General features: G+C 47.0%; 1 protein-coding gene across 3 annotated transcripts in view; it reads left to right on the forward strand.

The window, feature by feature from the left end:
* The window catches only part of LOC119456951 (guanylate kinase), a 70255-nt gene that overhangs the window by 20838 nt on the left and 25802 nt on the right, over nt 1–23615 (forward strand). Inside the window, exons 1-3 of one of the 3 annotated variants that reach the window (XM_049665060.1) lie at nt 4810–4824; nt 21118–21212; nt 21272–21363. In XM_049665060.1, the coding sequence (XP_049521017.1) occupies nt 21163–21212; nt 21272–21363 (142 nt within the window). In that variant the 5' untranslated portion in view covers nt 4810–4824; nt 21118–21162. Of the gene's footprint in view, nt 1–4809; nt 4825–19654; nt 19766–21117; nt 21213–21271; nt 21364–23615 lie in introns of those variants that run through there. The other 2 variants (XM_049665057.1, XM_049665053.1) reach the window with 2 other exon arrangements.

The raw sequence follows: 23615 nt of genomic DNA on the forward strand, positions 1-23615 counted from the left end.
ATTTCGAAAAGGGGACAGGTATATCGGCGCAATCGCTATAGCGTACTACGGTGTCCAAAAAACTGTCCAGTTGCGCCTGCTCTCGTCATTTCTCAAAACACCAATACCATCAGGTTACAGACGAACCGACCTCCGGAGTCGATAGTTTGATCTGAAAATTTGTGTTGTCATCCGCATGAGGAGCATGCGCTTTGTTAAAGTGCCGCATGTCTACCGCGTCTGTCGATTTGTATTTTTTGTTGCTAGGTTGATCTTGTAATGACAATTGATGTCTATATGATATCAATAGCATGTGTCGTGCAATCTGCGCCTCCTGCTTGCGCCACAACATCTCCCCCACTGCATAAAATTAGTAATTTATTATGCCTCCTCGCCGTTAATAAATTATTAATTTGTTGCATTTCTGATAGGCCGGAACGAAGGCAAGAAGGATGCAGCATCTCCTTGTGCAGAAGAAATGTATAGTTCTAAATTGTCGGCGTAAAAATGGCTGCCCTACCCCAAACATAACCCGAGCGCGGGCAAGCGAAGGTTCGTATGGGACAACCCATCCCCGCTTCGCTCCAGGATGCGGAGAAGCGAGAGGTCAGTTGTGACAGCTAAATATACGCGCTCCGATAAAGCGAGGCGACGCTGGGAAAGGGAGGGCGCCACAACACAAAAGCGGGGGCACGGCCTGTTTTGACGGCAGCTGTTTACGGTGCCGGCTGAGGGAAGGGAGAGCGGGCGAGGGGAAGAGCACCGTCCACTGCTGCCAGATAGTCACTGCGCCCTATCCATGTGACACGGTGTGCGGAGAGTTCTGTTTACACGTGACGTATAGTCGCACTGCCGCAGAGCACAGAATGACAGAACGCGTCGTTCCATGCTTCTTGGCACGGCTATGAACACGCGCTTTGTGGCTTGGCGTGCTCCGGAAGATAAACACGGCCGTCTGTCTTTCGGGGTGGTCGCCTCTCGCGTTTTCATTCTGCTCGATTGTCCTTTCCTCACCTCGGCGCCTTTTGACGCTCGCGTCACCACTTTTGCGGTCGTGTCTCCACCTGACATGGAACGATATCGAGTAGGAGCAGGCATCGGGCGCTCCAGAAACGTTTACACCGCGTATGGCCGTGTGTGAGCCGCCAGAAGTTTGGTTTTACGTGCCAAAACCACGATATGATTATGAAGCATGCTGTAGTGGAGGACTCCGGATTAATTTTAACCACCTGGATTTATTTAACGTGCTCTCAATGCATGGTACATGGGCGCTTTTGCATTTCGCCCCAATCGAAAAGCGGCCACTGCGGCCAGGATTTGATCCCGCGCCCTCGGGCTTAGCAGCTTAACGCCAAAGCCACATACGTCATCATGGCGGCTCGCCGCCAGAATCAAAAGCTGGCATGGTTTTCGTCCTTTCCGATGGAAACGTGTCTTGTCGCCGCATTGCACAGCGAACTAGTTTCCCCCGAGCTGCCTGCTGGGATTCACTGTCAGAATTAACAAGTTCTTAATGAATCATGATGTCTTATCTGATTGTCAATTCGGTTTCCGACAGAAAATGCCCGCAGAAGCAGCATTGATGAAGCAAAAGGACGTTATAATTCGTGGATTTGAAGCAAAGCAATCAGTACTCGCGATATATGTAGACTTTTTGAAAGCATTTGATCTCCTGAATCACGACCTACAAATACAAAAACTCCAACACTATGGAATAAGAGGAAATAGCGTACGATTATTGGAGTCCTACCTGAAACACCGCAAACAGATGGTTGTTTTCATAACCGTGCATTGTCCAGACTAACACCCATCCGATACGCTGTACCACAAGGAAGCGTTTTAGGGCCTCTACTGTTCCTTCTTTACATTAGTGCTATACTTTTTGCCCAGGTTGCAGTAAATATCATAGCATACGCCGATGACTTAACCATGTTAATTTCAGGTAAAACAGAACAAGAAGTATTTAATAAAGGCAATTATTTTTGGAATACTTGCAGCAATGAGCACTCAAAAACTACTTGAGGATTGATACAAATAAAGCTAAAGGCATTTTATTTAGACCGAAAAACAGAATATATCGCTGTAACTTTGATCTTGTTTTAGGGAATAGTAAAACTGAGATCGTACCAGCCGTCAAAAGCCTAGCTAGGCGTGGTTTTTACTCAATTACTTAGCTGGGATGCGCATGTCGATAGCGCAAGGTTAAGAATAAACAGAATAAACGGTATAGTAAATCGCCATAAACACGTACTTCCTCCACAGGCAAAGATATTGATATATAATGCATCATAATCATCATAATCAGCCTATATTTATGTCCACTGCTGGACGAAGGCCTCTCCCTATGATCTCCAATTACCCCTGTCTTGCGCTAGCTGATTCCAGCTTGCGCCTGCAAATTTCCTAACTTCATCACCCCACCTAGTTTTCTGCCGTCCTCGAATGCACTTCCCTCCTCTTGGTATCCATTCTGTAACTCTAATGGTCCACCGGTCATCCATCCTACGCATTAGATAGCCTGCCCAGCTCCATTTTTTTTTTCTCTTAATGCCCATTAGAATATCGGCTATCCCAGTTTGTTTTCTGATCCACACCGCTCTCTTCCAGTCTCTTAACGTTAGGCATAACATTTTTCGTTCCATCGCTCTTTGTGCGGTCCTTAACTTGTTCTCGAGCTTCTTTGTTAACCTCCAAGTTTCTGCCCCATATGTTAGTACCGGTAGAATGCAATGATTGTACACTTTTCAACGACAGTGGTATAGCTCCCAGTCAGGATTTGGCAATGCCTGCCGTATGCACTCCAACCCAATTTTATTCTTATGTAAATTTCTTTCTCATGATCAGGGTCTCCTGTGAGTAATTGACCTAGATAAACACACTCCTTTACAGATTCTAGAGGCTGACTGGAGATCCTGAATTCTTGTTCTCTTGCCAGGCTATTTATTATTATCTTTGTCTTCTGCATGTATATATACTACCAATTATTTCGTACTGTTTTACGATATGGGGCAAAATGACAAAACAAAATGAACAAAAAATTCTTCTTGCTCAAAAACGAGCAATACGTCTAATCGCGAATGTACCATGGTACACACACACTAACCCGTACTTCGCTGCTTTTCATATCCTCCGACTCACCGAGCTGTATCCCTACAAGTTGTTGAGCATGTACTACAAAACCGCAGTTCTGGATAATAATGACAGACTCTTGTCCTTGTTCAAACTAAACTGACCCATACCTGCTTACAATACCCGAAATTCTGCCCAATGGTGCCAACCTTTTTGTCGCACTACATATCGCCAGCAGTCTCCATCATATGTTTTACCGAGGTACCTTAATATTCTTAATGCAAATAACATTTCTGTTGAACAAATCTCAAAGGGTATGCTGATTAACCACCTTTATATGTTTGAAAATGTTTAGTCATTATTTATCTGACCTGTTTTAGCTGATCAGTGTTGTACATGTCATTTCTTTATTTATTTATACAAATGGTTGTAATATTGGCCTACTGATACCAGTACCTTTCAGTAGAAGTGTCTATGTTAAATAAGCGCTTTATATTTTATTTGGTTTGCTTGTGTTTTTGACCGATGAAAGTATGTCAGTCTCAGTGAATTTTAAATCATAGTCTTAAACAATCGTTAGCGTTGCTGTTTCTCCATTTTGTGCGTACAATGCATCTGTCCGAATGACGTGTGACCTACGGGCGCAGGGCGTTTCTCAAGCTGCAAAAAGCAGCTTTTTGCTCGGCGTCCGCTCTTCGTGTTTAAACTGTGCCACAAAGAGTAATAAACTAGTAACTATCAGGGCGTTTGCATGAACCCTACAGAAAGTCGGCTTTTTGTCGGGCTGGAATGTGCCTGTCGAGTTCGCGTAAGCGCTATAGCCGGTCGTGCTGAACAAGCGTCGGCTCAGCCAGCCCGACTGCATGGTCGACTCAACCCAACCCGTGTGCATCGGGACCGCCAGCGCCGAGATTTGCGCGGGACCACTGTGACGCCGCGATTTATGCACCGGCAGCGGGAATAGTATCAGGACGAGGCAAGCACTGTGTAGTGCAAGCTCATCGTATAGCGATAAGACCCATGAAATAGTGCTGTTGTATATAGGGCAGCGGGAACCGGAGTTCGAACGCGTTGATGTCTCGGCTCTGTGTGCCGTCGTTGCCCAGGTTTGTCAGAAGCGAGTTCATGTCGTACACGCGGTCACCTCGGGCTCGGTCAGCCCGATTTCTGACGCGACCCACTGGATTCATGTAAACGTAGCCAATTTTGTTTATGTTGTTGTTGTATAGTTGATTTGCTGGCTGGCTGAAACGATAACGGCGCTGAATTTCAAGGATGGTTGCTACAGCAGAACCACTGCACAGCGTATTCCTGCTGTGCTTCCGAGCCGCGTTCTCTTTTTTTTTTTTTTTTTGCAATATTTTCGGTCACAAACATTCCACGACACTAGAAAACAACAGGGACTCCCAGCTTCTAGCTGCACTATTCGAGAAAGCCGAAAGATGTAGCAGCTGTTGTGTGCGTTCATTCTGATACTCCATTCGTTCTTCCTTGCTTCGTTTTCATGAGCCGTGCCGCGCTCGTCGTGTTCGCTGACACGCGCGCGACCTTTGCAAGCGCATCAGTGACGCACGTTGTCTTGTCGCCGCATTGCACAGCTCAAGCTGCCCGCGCCTGCTGACGCATGACCATTGTGCAAACGCACCAGCTCCCAAGCATGAACGCCGGGACGCACAATCCTCGCATTAATTGACGGCCGCCGACCGGAAGCGCCGCCGCAGTACCGCCGTTGCCGCGGCTGCGCTGTGGAATAATACGGGAACGCTCCTAGGTCAAGTGAGTTCAGCCTTCTGGGCTTCCGATTAGACAGCCTGAATGCGCGTTTTGTTAGCCCGCTGACAGAGTATATGACCGGTATTTGCGACCTCGTATCGCAGAAGTGTCTGCACTAAAGCGACAACGGCATCTATTACGGTTGTCGCTTCCGTGATCATTCTGTGTTACCGTTTGTTGACAAAACACGCTAATAATCGACAGGCATTCAGCACGCGTGGCTACAGTTTGAGCCCGCTATCTGATTCCGTTTCCCCTGGGGATTCCCAATTGCAGGCTTGTATTGTTGGCAAACAGCTAGCCCTCGGGCGTTAGTATAGCAGTAATGTAGTTCTTGAATTTGCTTGTGCAGATGCTTTAAGGATCGAGGCTGTGGGAATAGTGTGGTTGACAGGCTCGGAGTTCCATCTGGCTGTAAAGTAGGCAACAACAAAAAAAAAAAACATTATCTTCACCTATACGTAAACGGTATATGTATTCTTACAGGATGGAGAAACGTCCTGTCTTCAACACAGGGATTAACTCCGTGTTATTTGGCAAGCGTTCGTTTCTTACTAGAAAAACAAGAAAAGACGGTGGAGGAGAGACAGGTAGGACTCTCGACACTTACAACCCGTCCGAATGTCAAAACAATGCTGTATTACACCATTCATCTTGCACAGAAGGGAAATTCGAAGCGCTCGCAGCTGCGACTTGGAAAACGGTTAGTGCCAAGCAGGCACCTTTGATCCGTATATCCATGTCCGCTTACAATTTGCGGAAGCTTTTACAGCGAAGCTGTTAGCCTCTAGTTGGTCGGTATTTTTCGTGGGCTCGTTCTGTGCTCACCCAAAAACAGTACTGCCACCTAGAGGCCGCTCAGACAGACCTCAAACGGCAACTGGAAAAGTGCTTTGTGTTTCCGCGTAACAATAAGTTTTCTCGTATATATTCGAATCGCAATCCGAAGCTACCGTGTCTGCAGCTTGTGTGCAAGTCGTACTTTACGAATTGTCTGACCTAATTTACTTTGAGAAATTCAATTAGTTCAATAACGCGCTTGGCGCAGGGCCTCGAAGAATGAGGATTTATTGCTGCACTTCCGCACACGTCGCTTGTGTCTGTCCAACGTCGGCAACAGCTTCGCTGTACTTCCACAGGGTGGAATGGAGGCGGATTCGTTTTATAGCTGTTCAATGCAAAACAAGTTTGCTCCCCATTTTTATCCCTTACGCCGTTCTATAAGAAATCGCGTATGTAATAATTATTTGTTCGCCTTTCCAGGTTATACATGTGACATCAGCACGCTCTTCAATAGCGCCGCCAGCGCTGTACTGTTAGCGCTAGTTCAGAGCGCACCTTGGTGATGTCTGCTGAGGGCAGTGGCGGCACCGCTATGTATAGACGTGGCGTTCGTTGTGAGGCAACAAATCAGCTGTGCCTGTCGGGGACAACTAAATTTCTTTGTTCTACCGGCAAACTTGTTGTAGCGGTCTTTGTTGTAGAGGCCTTCATAATACGTATGGAAGATAGGAATTCATCCGGGACTTAATCTTTTGTTAGACGGATCATTTCGCTGTATTTAGGCGTTCGTTGTAGAGGGGTTCGACTGTAGTGCATGGATAGAAGAAAGGAAAAAATAACAAGGATGGTCGCATCAATTTAATCGTCTTGACTTCCCAAGACTCTACTGAAGATGAAAGTGCACAAATGATCTCCCTTTCTTTCTTTATATTCTTGCCGCTCGTCGAAAAGGCACAAGAATCGTTGCTTGTTGTCTAATAACGACAGGGCAACGCCACCATATCCCACACATATTGGCGCGCGCTGTCGAACCCGCCCAGCATAGCGACAAATTGATCCAGTGGATCAGTTTATGACCGTGTGTGGTGATCCCTTGGCTTTTGAAAAGCGAGCGGTTGCAGATTAGTATGCCTCACGGTGTTCATTACGTGCGACGTTTTGTGCCCCCAAAAGTTAACGCTCTAACGTGCTGGCTATTGTTACAGTTACGGGAATAGCAGGTATACAGTCTCGCAGAAAACACGTGCGCGGACATTTTGCGCCCTCCACCGCCAACTCTCCGCCCTGTTCAAGGAAACGAGCAAACCTGTATTTCGTAAAATGCGGAAAGCAGACGCCACATCCGTTTGTGCAGAAGAGGAGACGTGCGATGGTAAATTCATTCAGTGCCAATTCGGTGCGCACGTCTCCGTCCTATCTCAATAATTTCCTGCAGCGCACAGACACTCGTGCAAAATAGCACGCAGATTGGATCGGCGCCGATGCCCTTGAAATGACACAGCTCTCCCTCTTCTGATGCAAGATCACCGCAGCTTCTGTAACGAGGTTGCGATTTCACTCACGTTCTCGGACAAACCAGCGTCTCCTCGAGCTGCAACGCTTTCACGTACATGTGCAAGAGGTGCACGCGTAATAGTCGCAAATAGCGATGTTGCTATATACGGGTGACGGTAACTGCTACGCGTGCTATATCTCTAACTAATCAGCGAGCAATGAATTTTAACCGTGCGGCGCCTAACGCGGCCTTCAGTCGTCATGCGCATTAGCTGAAACCTGAACTGAGCGCCCCATTTATGTTCAGCCTTTCGACGTGTCTCGCGTGAACTGTGATTACTTGCTGCCCAATTTAGTTGGGTGAAAGCACGAAATGTACTTGCCGTCGTGGCGCAGTGGCTATGGCGTTGACAATGACCGCATGACCATGACCGCATGACCGCAACCCATGACCCGGTATTGCACACGCGGCGGTCATGTGCGCTCAAATGGTGCACACGAGTGATTCACGAAGCTACACTGTTTACAAAGTTCATACTTGTGCTGCCTAGTTTTGCGAGATGTGATTTCTTCTCTCTAACATGCGACAGAATGGGCAGGCGGTGGCTGCCGTACGAAATCCGAACGCACAGCCTTTCGGAGCTGCGATCGCGGCCAACGGCTCGAGGTGAAAGACCTTGCACGGGCGATCGCCTTTGAGAGAACGGGAATAAAAAACAATTTTGCCCATGAATCTGTGTGAATTTTGCTTATTCACACAGATATAATAAGCTGCAACGGCACGCTTCGTTTAAATGGCGTTGCTCAGCTGATGTCGAGGGTTCGATCGCAGCCGCGGCGGCCGCATTTCAATATGGGTGAAATGCGACCGAACGCTCGTGTATTAGATTTAGGTGCACTTTAAAGGCCGGACCCCCAGGTGGTCAAAAATAATCTGGAGCCCTCCACTACGGCGACTCTCATAACCCACTGTGCTGCTTTCATGAGTTGTTATTAATAATGTTAACACATGTGAATACCACAAAGAGAGAAAGAGAAGCGGGCTAGCAGTTGTCTCCTAAACACGCCCAACCGCTTGGGAGAGGAGAGAAATGAACAGAAAGGAAAAAATAAGATGAAGCTAGACGCACCACAACGCTCGTGACATCACGCGCAGAGTACGAGCATTACATGCCAAGCACAAAATACTGATGCCATATAGTTCGTATTAGAAAGTCATATATGCACACATCAATGTCGCGCTCCTTCAGCACACGGAAAAGCTGCTGAGTGCGAGGTAAATTTATTTTACGTGGAAAACATTTTCCTGTGTCGCATTTGTATACGCTAATAACATGTAGAGATAAATACGAAAATATTTCTACCAAATATATATATATATATATATATATATATATATATATATAGCTCAGCTAGAAAGACAAGCAACACACAAATGACAAGGATAGCGGTGAGCACGGTCATGGGTCGTCGAGTCTGAACCCACGGGTCGATAAAACATCGTTTTTTCGTACGTGCGTCCTCAACCCACACACACACACACGCACACACACACACACACACACACACACACACACACACACACACACACACACACACACACACACACACACACACACACACACACACACATATATATATATATATATATATATATATATATATTCCCGTGAATATAATTTCTGTGCTTCATCCATCTCCTCTCAGATTTGTTACCACCAACGCCTCTCCATTTTATTTAGCTATATATACTTGGCTTGTTCTCGGGGCATGCATTAAGCTCGGGCACAGCGCGTCCAGAAGTCGAACCCGCTACTTTTGTGCATGCCAAGCACCGAAACGGCACAGTGGCTGAGGAACGCCGTGGCGGATAATGAAATGCCAAGAGCAAAGCTCATAAGTCTCAGGAACCCCCAAAACGGCACACTGTTTGTTTTGCGGTTCGTGAGTGCTGTAGAGAAAACAGCCCTACAAATAAGAAATGAACGGCAAAGATGAAACCATTGCAGTAATACAAGTATATATGTTTGATAGAAATTAGGAAGCCATACTCCCACATACAATGCATGGTTAAGGAGCGACCGTAGCGCGTTAGGGCAGAAATGGACCAAGTGGCCGGTGTCGTCTGCCAGTCGAACTATGGTGCATTCTGAAATATGTCTCCCTTTTGCGCTGCCCGTGGCGCACACATCCATCAGTGGCGGTTTTGGCAACGATGGTATATTCGTGTCCGTAATTCGTGTCCTCTGCACACCCATTGTGGCCAGGGCTCGAGCTTCCTTTATTGACATCGTGTTTTGATGAGCACGTCCACTGAGGCGGCCGCGTAATGCAGGGTCAGCCTTGAATGCAGCTTCGATCGAGCTGGGCTGTGCGGCCAACAGCGGGGCCGTGTCTGTGCCGTCCAGGAAACTGGGAGCGCGTTGCCGCACGGGGAGCACACGTGACGGAAACGCTCCAAACAGCTGCGCTTCGTCTGGGCCGCGTACGCCCGTTTTAGAAACTGCGCAGCGCGCGCTTCCTATAATGTAGTGAAGCACGATGACCGACAGTGACTGATCCTGCATCCTCGCCGCCATGCCGACCAAAGCGTAGCAATTGCATCACTGAATGTAGAGGCAACACAACAGAATGTCCGGAGAGAGATTTATGTGTAATAAAAGAAAAGATGTGGTTAGCTTACTAGCAGTGGGGTTACAAGCAGACAGCTATGCAGAAATAAGAGTCGCGAGGAAAAAGATCGGTACCGGATTTCAAGCACTCGCAGCAACTTCGGCGATGCTATTATAGGTTCTCACACACACACACACACACACACACACACACACACACACACACACACACACACACACACACACACACACACACACACACACACACACACACACACACACACACACACACGCGCGCGCGCGCGCGCGCGCATTGTATGTGTTTGATGATCACGAGCCCGATTTGTTAGCATTAATGCTTCCATGAGTCGCACGTCTGCGCTCGTCGTGATAATTGCAGCATTATCGGGCCTATTGAGTTGTGCGAGTTGCAGCACAACTTGTGCAGCCTCATTGCAGTATTTACTCAACTACAGTGTAGTCTATGCGGGGCACCCGCCCATAATTCAGGGATCCCCGCGAGTTGACCGTAGACTAAATAATGCACTCAAGATGGTTGTCAGTGAGTATACGGTGTAAGGGTGCAGATTTGGCCACTTTTAAGAATGAGAGCGGCATTTCTTACGTGCCCACGGCCAAACACACTGTCGGCACAGGACATCGTCAATCCCGCGATAGGTTCGAATTTTTAGATGTCTGCCCTTCTGAACGACCACTCCTGTGAGACAGAGCGTGATAAGCAACCGTGGCAGAACGGTGGGTTTCCGAAATCAAGACATCCTTAATAACACCTCTTCGGTATTCCCGCACTGATCCGCTTATTCTATTATTTACACTTTCCTTCGGTAAAAATGAGCTGGATGCAGGGCTGTGATTATATGCACAAGCGCTGCAACCCTTTCGACGTATGCTAATGCTGGCAAAGAAAACTAACGGTCCCGTTTTCAGCCTAGGCAAAATGGTGAAGAGCAAGAGCGCCAAAACGTGAATGTCGACGTCCGTAGGCTGTGCGTATAAATTTAATCAATTTAAACACTAGAGAAATAAGACAAAGGCGTCGCAGGGAGATGGAGGCTTGGAGTTTGGCAACATTGGCTGAAGAAGAGAAGCCTCATGCTGGAACGGTTTCCACATGATCACTTGTCTTCCCATTGACGAAGACAAGTGCCCGTGTCGAAAGACTGGTTCCGGCCTGAGGTCCCCCTTCTTCGGCCCACTGTTGATTAACTCAAAAACAGTGTTACAAACACTGCATATTAGAAGACTTAATGTAAAAAAAAAAATAATCTGACCTTTTTATTATTCCAATGAAAGCAAATTCAATTGCTGTTTTAGCCGCCTGCGATGATCATCGAGATACGTACTAGCTTCCTCGCAGGTCTATAGCCATTGGCCAGGCTCCGGTCGATCCTGGTTTGGCGTCCTTGTTCCTTAGCCTCCAGTGCGGGGAGAAACGGAGTTCCCGGGCCTCTCCTATAACCGGTAGGGGTGGCCTGTTGGGCCGCTATGAAGAGCATCGAATTTAGACCAGAGTCACGCGTTTCCGTGACGGCATTCGTGACGGCATTTCCGTGTCAGCAGTGTGCCGGACGTCACGTAAACCTCGGAGTCGTGGACACGGCTCCGTGCGTGGCGCATTGTTCACCGCGCCGGCAGCTGCGAATCAATTCGTTTCGCGAGCTCCCGTCGACTTGTCATGCTGAGTGACGGTAGTGTCTCGCTGCTTTGTTAAGCTATCAAGAATGGTAAATGGTGGTTATAAGCCGGCCTTTCTTCAAACAATTCAACGACACACCCGTTCAACAAAATGTCCCCTCCCGAGCTCTTCCAGTGTGTCATCTGGTACAAAAAAGAAGAAAGAAAGAAAACGAAGGACCGACCCCAGTCTTATGACGTCGCGTGATGTTCACACTCGACATGTCTTCAAGCGTGATTTTTGCAGATTTTTGATTTTTGGTGCGATTATTTCAAAGTGAAGCATCAAAATTAGCTGCTATTGTAAAGTTAGCTTGCATTAACTGCTACGCTTCACCTGACGGATACGAAATGTGTGACGTATATAAAGCACGTTTATTGTAACTTAGCTCGGTAGCATTGTATTTGCACCACAGGCGGATTGATGAGCCAGTCTAGGAGGGGCAGCGGGAACGTTCTTTTACGTTTTATTTAACCGTCGGCGCATCAACTGTTTGTCAGTCAGAACAATATTTTGCAGTGTACGTATAAAATTTACATATGCTATCAAATGCTTAATACTTTATAATGTACGGAAAACCTCTTTTGAAACTTTTGAAAGGGATGGATGATTTTTTTAATTATTATGGGGTTTTACGTGCCAAAACCACGATCTGATTATGAGGCACGCTGTAGTGGGGGACTCCGGAATAATTTGGACCACCTGGGGTTCTTTAACGTGCACCTAAATCTAAGTACGCGGGTTTTTTCGCATTTCGCCCCGATCGAAATGTGGCCGCCGTGGCCGGGATTCGATCCCGTGACCTCGTGGTGTTGGGATGGTCCCGCGACCTCGTGACCATCCCAAAACCATAGCCACTAAGCAACCACAGCGAGTCCGGATGAATGATTCATTGAGAGAGAAATGAAAGTCATTTATCATTGCATTCATCCGGAGTAGCATGCTAGGCGGTGCGCCAGGCAAACCTCTCCATGGTCCATTAAATAACATCTCCCGCTTGTAAGGGATATAATTAGGTACCTTACGAAAACGCCCTTGGAAGATCTTGAAGGCTAGGTTGTCCAGCGCATGAATTTTAAACATTAATATTGATCGCATCGCGCGCTCATTGCAATACATTTGCCTAGAGCAGAAGTATAGTATATGCTAAAATAAAGTATCTAAACTACTGATTATTCATCAGTAAGATTGCGACAGTCACAAGTGAAGGATGCTCCGGGTTCGACAAAATCCAAGTGATTGTAGAGGCTTCTTCATGCTTAAAAAGGCACCACACAAAGTTGAGAGAGTTAATGCATTGTTTGTCCGACATAACGCATTAGTCTTTGTTCCCTTGTTTAGGAAAGTGTCAGGCCAGATTTACACATGCTCACTAACTACAAAATAATACTTTGGATAGCGTACACAATGTCCCCTGTGACTATTGTTAATTGAATCAAATGATGTCCTAAAGTCTAAAAATAACCCGAGCGTGAGTAGCTTTTGTAGGAAGATGTTTATCTTTAATATAGTTAGCAACGCTTGCTTTTTTTAATGTGACGGCTGTTCTATGATAACGTTGTTTGTGTTACAAAAGCTTAAGGGGATTTACATTAATAGTGTCACGTTGCAACGAGGCCGAAAAACCAAAGCACTGCCAAGCGTGTGAGTTAAGGAGTCTAACTTTTTATTGGACGAACGTGCGCCCATAAAGGCAAGCAGCACTCAAATCACAACGATGACGGCGAGCGCCTTCATGGAATCTAATATGTCGGGTCCAAGTGCGACCGCTATTCATACATGTCTCACCGTACATCCTATACTGTCGCCGCTGGGGCTCGCGTAGTACATCCGAGAATGTAAGCACAACACTATTCGCGAAGCACGAAGAATCTGGCCAGACATGATTAGACAGCATAACGTACTTACTCTTGCGCCGAGCGGCAAACTGACAGCAGCAATAATCCGCTATGAAAACGAACACGGGCGCAAAGTATCAAACGACCATGTGTGGCAATATATTGTTCAATGACGTTTCCAAAAAATTGGTAGAATTTAAAAGGGCCCTATAATTTCTTATGTCATTTGGATCACCATTTTTATAGATAAGAAAGGTCTTCCAATTTTTCATTGGTAGCGGTAACCACCTGTAGAAAGTGCTAGGTTTTGAAAATCAAATGGGCAACTGTTTTGATAGGTTCTGAGAAACAAGATCGAATTCGAAACTTTAGTAGCGAGTTGCGGATTGCAGGCGGGACCTGTAGCGAAACGAAAGCGAATCCATGTAACGATTTTTTTTATCTTTCTATTCATTTTTTTGTCCTTCATCATTGGCTCACACAAACCCGCTCCAGCGCTATCGCCTAGATCGGCCATTCAGCGGGACAGTTTACTAAATATTTGCCTAAGTTTCTAAAAGTCGCTTATTAATCAACTTCTCAAATATGATAATTAGATTAAAAGTGTCAAGAGAAAATTGTAGAGCAACATGAAAAACTCCCGATACAGCTTTATGTTGCTGAATACGTGCTACATAATTAAGTGTTTTTCCGAGCGTGAAAGAAGCCCGCGAATACACGCAAATTAAGTGCCTCGAGCGGCCAGTCGCGCGGCAATTGTGTGTGTGTGTGTGTGTGTGTGTGTGTGTGTGTGTGTGTGTGTGTGTGTGTGTGTGTGTGTGTGTGTGTGTGTGTGTGTGTGTGTGTGTGTGTGTGTGTGTGTGTGTGTGTGCGTGCGTGCGTGCGTGCGTGCGTGCGTGCGTGCGTGCGTGCGTGCGTGTGCGCGCGTGCGTGCGTGTGTGTGTGTGTGTGGTGTGTGTGTGTGTGTGTGTGTGTGTGTGTGTGTGTGTGTGTGTGTGTGTGTGTGTGTGTGTGTGTGTGTGTGTGTGTGTGTGTGTGTGTGTGTGTGTGTGTGTGTGTGTGTGTGTGTGTGTGTGTGTGTGTGTGTGTGTGTGTGTGTGTGTGTGTGTGTGTGTGTGTGTGAATTCAGGTGTACCACAGGGCTGTGTATTAGGACCATTTCTTTTTCTAATATACATCAACGACCTGATGACTGTATAATTTACCGACCAATTACCAGCTTTGAGGACCACCTTATTCTTCAAGGTGACCTTCAACGCATTAGTGACTGGTGCAACGCCAGGCAAATGACACTTAACTCATCTAAATCCAAGGTAATGGCTTTCACACGCAAACACTTTAACTCAAGTTTTTCTTATTATATAACTGCAGATCTAGTATCTGAAGCTTCACTGTACAAATATCTAGGCGTTAATCTCGCACCAAATCTTTCCTGGGCCTCTCATATAACAACCATATGCGCTAATGGTTCAAAAACACTAGGGTACATTCGTCGCAACCTACGTGATTCCCCGTCTGACATCCGCAAATTAGCCTTCCTGACGTTCGTCCGTCCACAGCTCGAGTTCGCGTGCCCGATATGGTCTCCTCATCACGAGTACCTAATCTGCATGTTAGAAGCCATCCAAAACCGATCTAGTCGGTTCATTTCCCGCAATTACAATAGGCAGTCAAGCAGAAGTCGAATCAAACTTGACCTAAATATCGCTTCCTGCACTAAGCAGCCGTCGTGACGTGGCATTGCTGTCGTTGTTCCATAAATATGTTCATCAAATGAAGCCATCGTCTTTGCTGCTGGAACGTGCAAGTTGCATATCACGACGACTGAATAATGATTTCAGTTTCCCTCGCATCTACGGAAACACGGATGCATTTAATTTGTCGGCTTTGCCACGAGCCATCCGCTTGTGGAATTCCCTCCCTAACAGCGCTGTCATCCAAATGGACAGAGATAAATTTAGGCAACTCCTGAACTTGCACTCTCTGTCCTAAAAATGTGTCATTCTGTATACCATGCTCTCTATTTCTATGTAAAGTCACGCTGACTTTTGTCACGCTGACATGATTTAAACTAAACTTTTCTTACGCGGTGTTTGATTATGTGCGCGAACAATGTACTTGGTAAAATTTATCCGGTATATTGTACACTACCCTCAACTGTTATTTCTGTTTATCTGCGTGTTGTTAGTATTGTTTTTATTTTCTTTCATACTTTGAACTACACATTTTCTTACACGATGTTCGATATGTGCCCGAGCAATATGCGTGATAAAATTTAGCCGATGTCTTGTACGCTACCGCATCTTCATTTGTAACCCTGTTTTGCGACGATGATTTCTACTCATTTTTGTGGTCCTGGAGTTTCGGTATTTATGTGTAAAACTGTCTTGCAATGATGCCCCCCTTACTCAATGCCCCTCATGGGGCCTGTAAGGTGTTTTGAAATAAATAAATAAATAAATAAATAAATAAATAAATAAATAAATAAATAAATAAATAAATAAATAAATAAATAAATAAATAAATAAATAAATAAATAAATAAATAAATAAATAAATAAATAAATAAATAAATAAATAAACTGTAAAGGAACAGAGACAGCACCCGTTCCTGGGCCGGCTGTTCTATTTCTGCCTCGTCGTATTCCCTTGTCTGCCCGCTCCCGCAGTCCGAGCGCGGGAGCCTCAGTGCGTCTTTCTCTTCATTACACTCGGCCACGCTGCCGAAGACAGTTCAGGTGGTTGTGAGGGCGCGCTGGTGATGGAAATCGATAATCGACATAACTGGGAATGGGAGTCGTCATTGTTAGGGCCGTCCTGTGCGCAACCAGCTTCTCTGGGGGACGGCACTGAGTGTTGCGCTCGGGTCGCACTTTGCAAAGCACGGCACACTTAAGAGCGGCTGGCCGCACTGCCGCGTCGTGCAAACAGCGAAATCCTCTGCTCAACCGTCGCGGGTTTCTTCGCAACGTTGCCGGCGACAGATCAAGCCTCGCCAATGTACTCGAATCTGCCAAGCTCTCGACAATATGCCGACTGCTGCCGAGTCGTCTAGGTCCGAAAGCGGAGTCAAAAGCGATGCCTGGTCAGTAGCCGCGATATTTTCCGCGCTTGAACCAGGCAACAGCTGTTTCTGTGCTTGAGTCTGTGGTATCTTGTCCGGCTGATAGTGAGCTTTGGGTGGTACAATAAGGTCTTCTATAATTACGGTCTCAGCGATGCCAGCCGCCTTGGCTTCCTTTAGCGAGACCTCACTCAGTGCTGGGTGAATGGCACGTTCGGCCAACGATTGCTGCCAAATCCCGACGTATGACTCCGGCGGGTCCTGAAGTATATCGCTTGTGCAATCCGTAGAGAGATCACGGTTGCGGACCGGTAGCTGCCCATCATCGCAGCTAGACGGGCCCACGATGTTCAGAGGCATAGACGGCCGTCGCTTGTGAACACGAACTTCGCTTTCGCCAACCGTTTTGGGTTGAACAGATCCTCCGAAAAGCGTGAGCTCGGAGGCCGGCAGGCGGTGGGTTACAGTAGGAGCAGTGGTTTGCCGGTCTATTCCCGCCGGCTGGAGTAAAGACGATGGCGTCACCCGATCAGCCGGCGCTTCCATGTGCCCAAGTGATGGAGAGCCTTTAGGCCCCATCCCACCGTCTGCGATGGGGTCGACAGCGACACTAGGGGAGCCGGCTTCTGCATAGGGGCAGCGTGAGGGCTTCCCTGGCGAGGCGTTACTGGGCGCGACTGGTGCGTCAAAGTGGCGCTCCTGAGGAGCTCCGGTCGCAGAGCAGTGCTGGCCGGGCTCGTCGCAGGCATACGTGAGCGGGCGATCAGAGCTGTACTCCATTCAGGCCAGGACCGCTGCTTGATGCCTTCGTGTTTTCCCACGCATAGGCGGCACCGCAGAGTCGTTTCGCTGCAACCAGCCATCTTGCGTGGTCGGGCCAGGCATGACGATCACCTGAGGCATTGATATTGCGAAGCCAAAGGATGACGTCGTCTTGAAAGCCGCGAAACGTCGCTATTTCCACGAACGCCGGCGGCAGGGAAGCGTGGACGCCGTTCCCAGGCAGGACGCAACCGCCGACGGACGCGAAAGCGGTCGTCATAACCTGGAGCTGTTGTGTCAGCTCGGCGATGGCGTGGATGGTATCGGTACATCCCTGTCCTAGAGCCGCCGAGGAGGCTTGGACGCTGTCCTCGGACGGTGCAGTGGGTACTTGCGACGGTGGTAGGGCGGCGGGCTCTATACCAGAGGAAGCGTGTACGGCGCTCCCGGGCAGGAGGGACCCGGTACGCCGAAGAACCGTGCGAGGAAACACGTAGGGCTGGAACGCCTTAAGTGTGGGCTTTCGTCGGCTGCGCCATTGTAAAGGAACAGAGACAGAGACAGCACCCGTTCTGGGGCCGGCTGTGCTTGCTTGCTTGCTTGCTTGCTTGCCTTCGAGAGTGGCTCATGATGATGATGATGATGATGATGATGATGATGATGATGATGATGATGATGATGATGATGATGATACCCTCAGCACATGGCTCGTACCCACCCCGGGGGATTGGGCACCTTAACTTTTAGATTCGGTTTTTGAAACTACTGTTACAGTGCAATTTAGTAATCAGAACAGACAGAATAATTTTCCTATACTGCACTTTTTATAATATAAATGTATGCTATATCTCTAATTGTAAAAGTATGTATTTAAAATTTTATTCGTTTTGTTGATTGAATGAAACCACAAACGGCATCAAACACGTCCCTGTGGCTAAAGCCGAATACCGAGGCACCGAAAGAGAGTACTATTTCTGATGTTAAATTTACCCCTAATTTAGCAAGCGGAATTTCAAGAAGTATTTTTCTTTGTAATTTATACCGACGACATATTAAAAAGTAGTGTTCTACGGTTTCTATTTCTAGACAGAATGGACACAGTGGCGATATCGCCAGACCAGCCCTGTGTAAATATAGGTTTAATGGTGGGACACGCCAGCGTAATTTTGTGATTATTACTTCCGATTGTCTTGATGGACACCAATGTATATTCCACGGAAATTTTAGGAGCTGAAATTCAGTCCATGACGTTATTGTTTCAATTATATCTCTACGAATTGAAAAATTTCGATATCTGATCGCGGTTATTTGTGCCACTACTGGAAGGACCGATATTATTGGTCCATTCAGGGATGCTCGCGCTAATGAATCGGCCATTTCATTGAAATGTAATCCGCAGTGTCCTGGTACCCATAATAATTTTACAAGATTCAGCTGGGGGGGAACTAATGTTAGAAACGTCTTTAGAGCTGGTGAATTAGTTGAAGCTGTAAGCGCAGTACAGACAGAAAGGGAATCTGTTATAATAACCGCGCTGGATTCATTTAAAGGGAGTTTACGCAGTGCAAGAATCATTGCTAAGAGCTCAGCTTCAAATACGGGAGTAAAATCTGGCAGTCTCAAGGAGAATGACCAGCCAAGCGACATCGAGAAAATGCCTACGCCCGCCTTATTTTTTTTTTTTTTTTCGAAAGATGAAGCGCCAGCAGTGACAGCACATAAGGAAGGAACAAAGACAGGAAGCGCCTGTCCTGTCTTTGTTCCTTCCTTATGTGCTGTCACTGTTGGCGCTTCATCTTTTGAAAGCTATGCACCAACTAGCCCCACAACGTGTTTTACGGGCCCGCCTTATCGTCGTTCACAGAAGCGTCAGTGGTTATTATGTTAATTGTGTGTACTTGCGCAAGGTAATCTTGCAATATATTATTTAATAACCTGACTGAATGAAACTTAGGGTTCTGTGGGAAAATTTCATCGAATTCAATCTTTAAATTCTGATTTGAGTCATATGATGGAATAACGTCTCGTATTTTTACATTTAAACTGTCTAATTGTTTTTGTACAAAAATAATCTGTGGGGTGTGAAAACGTGGCCAATGAGCTAGAAAGAAGGAGTTCGGATTGTTTATAAATACATACTCGGATCGTCTAATTGGAAAACTGTAAAATTTTAGAAGTGTTTGTATCGTTAAGATGTGGAATCTGCAGGGCAATGTTGGTAGGCGCGCTTCCTGATAAAGAACGTTGTTTGCTTGCTACAAACCTAGGGAGTCCCAGGCACAGGCGCAGTGCTTCTCGTGGCTCGTACCCTATTTCTGCCTCGTCGTCTTCTCTGTCTGCCCGCTCCCGCAGTCCGACCGCGGGAGCCTCAGTGCATCTTTCTCTTGATTACAAAACATATATATATATATATATATATATCAATTATTGCTCTAGGCACTTCATAAATGACACAGAAGAATATGTCGCAGCAGTAAGAGTGAATGTCTCTATCGAAAACTTCTCGATGTAACAAAATCCACCTCTTGGTCAATCCCCCGTAGTGGGTATGATCCATTGTTGAGAAAAAAAAGAACAAGAAAGAAAGAACAATGTTCTTCAGGATCACGCAAGCGTTGCGCGTTGTCTCCAACCTCCGAAGGAGCGGCGTCTCACCCGCCGGCCAGGACGCCGCATGCACATCGGATCGCGCACGTGTGAGTGAGCCGTCTGGGCAAATTCGCGCAGCTTGCGTCATTGGCAGTCAGTCGACGTGGCCGGACGGGAGAGCTTCGTTTCCAATGGAGACGTGGCCTCGCCGACAATAGTGTTACTATTCCTTGAAACATTCCCACCAATGAGAGATGCATTGGTGTCACACGGTAGTCGGAATAAGCCCTGAGTCATGGTATATATAGTGCTGGGCTGAATGTTCAGTTCCTAAAACGGGAATAGATGTCCGGTCCACACATTCCCAGTTTTACTCCCACGAATTGATTGAAAATAACTTAAGGACTTTACCTTCTCGCCAGGATGACTTGATGGGTTCGGTACATCTTCAAACGAGCCCGAATAAGAGGCAAGTCTTGCCCAAAGATAGCCCAAAATAAGTGGAGTACTTCATACAGACCTTTATAAAATCTGAGCTCGTTTTATTCAAGCATTTTTTGTGCACGTTTGGGCAGAGGGTTGAGGAACTCGCTGAAAACACTGAGAAAAGATGGGCATAAACCAGCCAACATTCATTAGAGCGCTACATTGCGCTAGATGATAGCTGCTCCCCTTGCTTTTTACGAAAAACGAGGGTCCAAATAAATGTTCTCACCGAGGCCACCTTAAAATTTGACGATGCGTAGGTACTCATGAGTACAGCAACATATATAAAATATTGTTTATAAGAAAAGCTCGAGCTACAAACCCGGAAACCGCGACGCAACCCAATGAAAGCGATATCCGATTTATAGTAAGTGGAACTGTTCACTTAGCTTAATAGCTCATAGCTTATTAAGTTGTGAAGTCGTGCGCTCGCTTCAAGTGCGACAGCGGCTGCCCATATTTTCACCGCTTGTACTTATACGGCTATGCATGCTGTCCGTCATGAAAAGTCGCATAGTCAGTCTATACACAAGCGCCTTGATGCTATTAAAAAGGTAACTATATATAGTCTTTCCCGTAATTATGGCCACCTCAAAAGGTCATTATTTACGACACAGTCGCTGCTGAAATAATCTCGTGTTGAAATCTCAACTCGTTCATAGATGTGACGGGCTTGGTTCTTGTTCAAGCGGCGATTTTGGCATATGCCCAAGTTCACTATCGTATGAGTATACACCAGTAAACCTTGAGCAACTGTTAAGTCACAGCAAATTACATACCATTGTTTATATTTTTTAAAGGTGTACGTTAACATGGAAGGTGCTTAATTACACATAGTGAAGTGTATATGTGATTATTTACCCCGCGCTTTAAAAAAGCAAGGAGCTCGTGCCGTGCCGCTGTCGGTTCTGTCTGTGCGCGACGCCACAGACGCTTCCACGTACTTGGGGATGACTGGCAGCGCACCTTGCAGGCTGCCGAGCGTGCCGACACCGAAACTCGGAGCACCAGGATTAGGATGCAGGACGAGCACACGTTCTTGATGCGCAAGCACGGCACAGCTGGGGCGTAAGTGAACGTGCATGGCGCGTGCTGTCGTCCGTCACTGTGACGTTCCCCGTGCACAGGGTGAAGTCACCGAGCCGGGAACCTCACGCCGATCTGGCGCTCCCGCACGTCCCGGAACTGCCCGTGCCGCTCGCTGACACCAAGAGCGCCCGTAAGAACGCTCGTCTCGCTTGTCTGGAGCGACAGCGCAGCCTTTCTGCAAAGCTTGGCGTTGGCCACCAACGTCGGCGTCACACGTAACGGTCATCTGAAAAGTTCTGTGAGTCGGCTGCAACTCTCGTTCACAGATCCACTCTGAGGTTCGAAAGCGAACGTATTCGATACTCCTCCTGTTCGACACGGGACACCTAAACTGCCACCGGTTGACTTTTGAAGGCCGCACATGGTTGATATGCTTGCCACCGAGTTTTCACGCGCACGATGTCATATTATACGTGTATATTGTCACATTGTCATATTTTCTCATGCACGTTGTTTGACGTTTTTCTTGGTGACTGTTTTTCATAAGATTATCATTGTTATCCAGTTATCGCTTCGCTCAAGACCCGCCTACTGTACCCGAAATTTATTGGATGTTGTCACCAATTCTATAGCGAAAGAGTCTTGTTTAATCAGATTGCGTGCGCGAATATTGTTGCACACTCTTGAGTGCACGTGAGCACCGGCGATTACTCTGGAATTATGCGGTGATAGATGTATAAATAATGGTTCAGATTGAGATTCGACGACCGATGTCTGTGCTTGCCGCTATCGGAATTCGAGTACTAGCCACTGTAATTCGGGTGTTGCTTGTCTTTCCGATGCGCTGAGTCGTGCTCCCTAAACGGCATCAGAAAACAGCGCCTCTTCCTCTCCACAATAACTAACTCTGTCGCTCTCTTTCTGAGCACATGTTCGCCCAATAAAGGGTTCGATTCCTAGCTCACACTGTTGGCAGTGTTTGGGTCTTCACAGTGACAATATGCGTATATGAGCTAAATGTATTAGTCGTGCCTTAGTACCGTACTATATTTTTTTCAGTTCAGCAAAACGTATAGCAGCTGCGAGGCAGGGGATTATAGTACGCCGTACGACTTACCTCTGGTGCCATGTCTACGATGATGATGATAAAAGCTTTTATTGAAAAAAAAAACAGAAGAAGAAGAAAAGCTTGGGTTACGGGAAGACTGGTCAGGTCTCTAGTCCGGGACACCGTTGGCCAAAGCCGCTGTCCGTGCTCTTTGGGCGAGGGCTTGTTGCTCCTCGAGATCCGAGCTGGACAGGGCCGCCTCCCAGCCCTCCCACGTTGGCTGATCTATTATGGCAATACTGCTATTTTTCTGACAAGCCCGTGCCATATGGTATAAGTCTGCCTTCTGGCCACGAAATTTGCACTGCGCCGAAAAAGACTCGGGCTAAACGGCGTGAGGCCTAGCTGGATTATTAAATTACATAATTTGTAGCCGACGAAGGTCTTCTGATTTATTAAGACCCTTAGCGGGCCCCGGCAGTGCCTGCCTCCCAATGCTGTAATACCTCTGAGTATGTTGTTAACGGACAGGAGGAGCCCAGCTCAGCAGAGGAGGACGTAGAATGATCCCGGGGAAGAAAAGCACGGGTCGAAGCATGTGCACGCTCGTTTCCCTCAACCCCCTGGTAACATGGTACTCATATCAGCTGCTTCCGTGCAGCTCGAATCTTAGATTGACTAAGAATTTTGCATGCCAGCGGCATGATTCTACCACGCGTATAGTTTCTATAAGCCGCCGGCGAATCTGCAATAATGTATTCTGACGCGGAATGCGTCGCGACTATATAGCCCTACAGGGCTATCACCACTTCCTCCATAGCCAAGGTTTCCCCGTTACGAACTGAAAGCCCGTCTACAACCTGCATTTGGTGCACCGCTGAGATTGTCGATATCCCCTTTACAGGGCCCGCAGCGTCCACGAAGAAGACTCCTTCTGTTCTTGAATAGCACTTGTTCATCATCTTGCTCCTTGCCACTCTTCTGGCATGATGATGCTCCGGGTGCATGTTTTTAGGAAGCGTAAGCGTAAGTAATTTGCTCCTGAACTCCCGAGGAATATCTTGCGCCCAGCCACTTGTTGCGGAAAGCGGATGTTCCAATCCTCCAAGACCCTGCGGCCCGTCTTGGTTGTGACCAATCGCATTACCTAGCTTGTAAGATGGGCGCTAATCGATTCATCAGCCGTATTGTGTACTCCCAGTTGTAGCAGACGCCCCATAGATGTTTTCATGGGCAGACCAAGCGCCTTTTTATAAGCCATTCGAATGATGAGGTCCAGGTGATTTAGATCGCTCTTCCTTATCTGAAGGTACGGGGCCACGTACACTATTATGCAGAGAGTAAACGCCTGTACGTACTAGCATAAGGGTGTCCTTTTCTTGCATACCCCTCTT

The sequence above is a fragment of the Dermacentor silvarum genome, chromosome 1 (genome assembly GCF_013339745.2).
Source record: "Dermacentor silvarum isolate Dsil-2018 chromosome 1, BIME_Dsil_1.4, whole genome shotgun sequence".
Lineage (NCBI taxonomy): Eukaryota > Metazoa > Arthropoda > Arachnida > Ixodida > Ixodidae > Dermacentor > Dermacentor silvarum.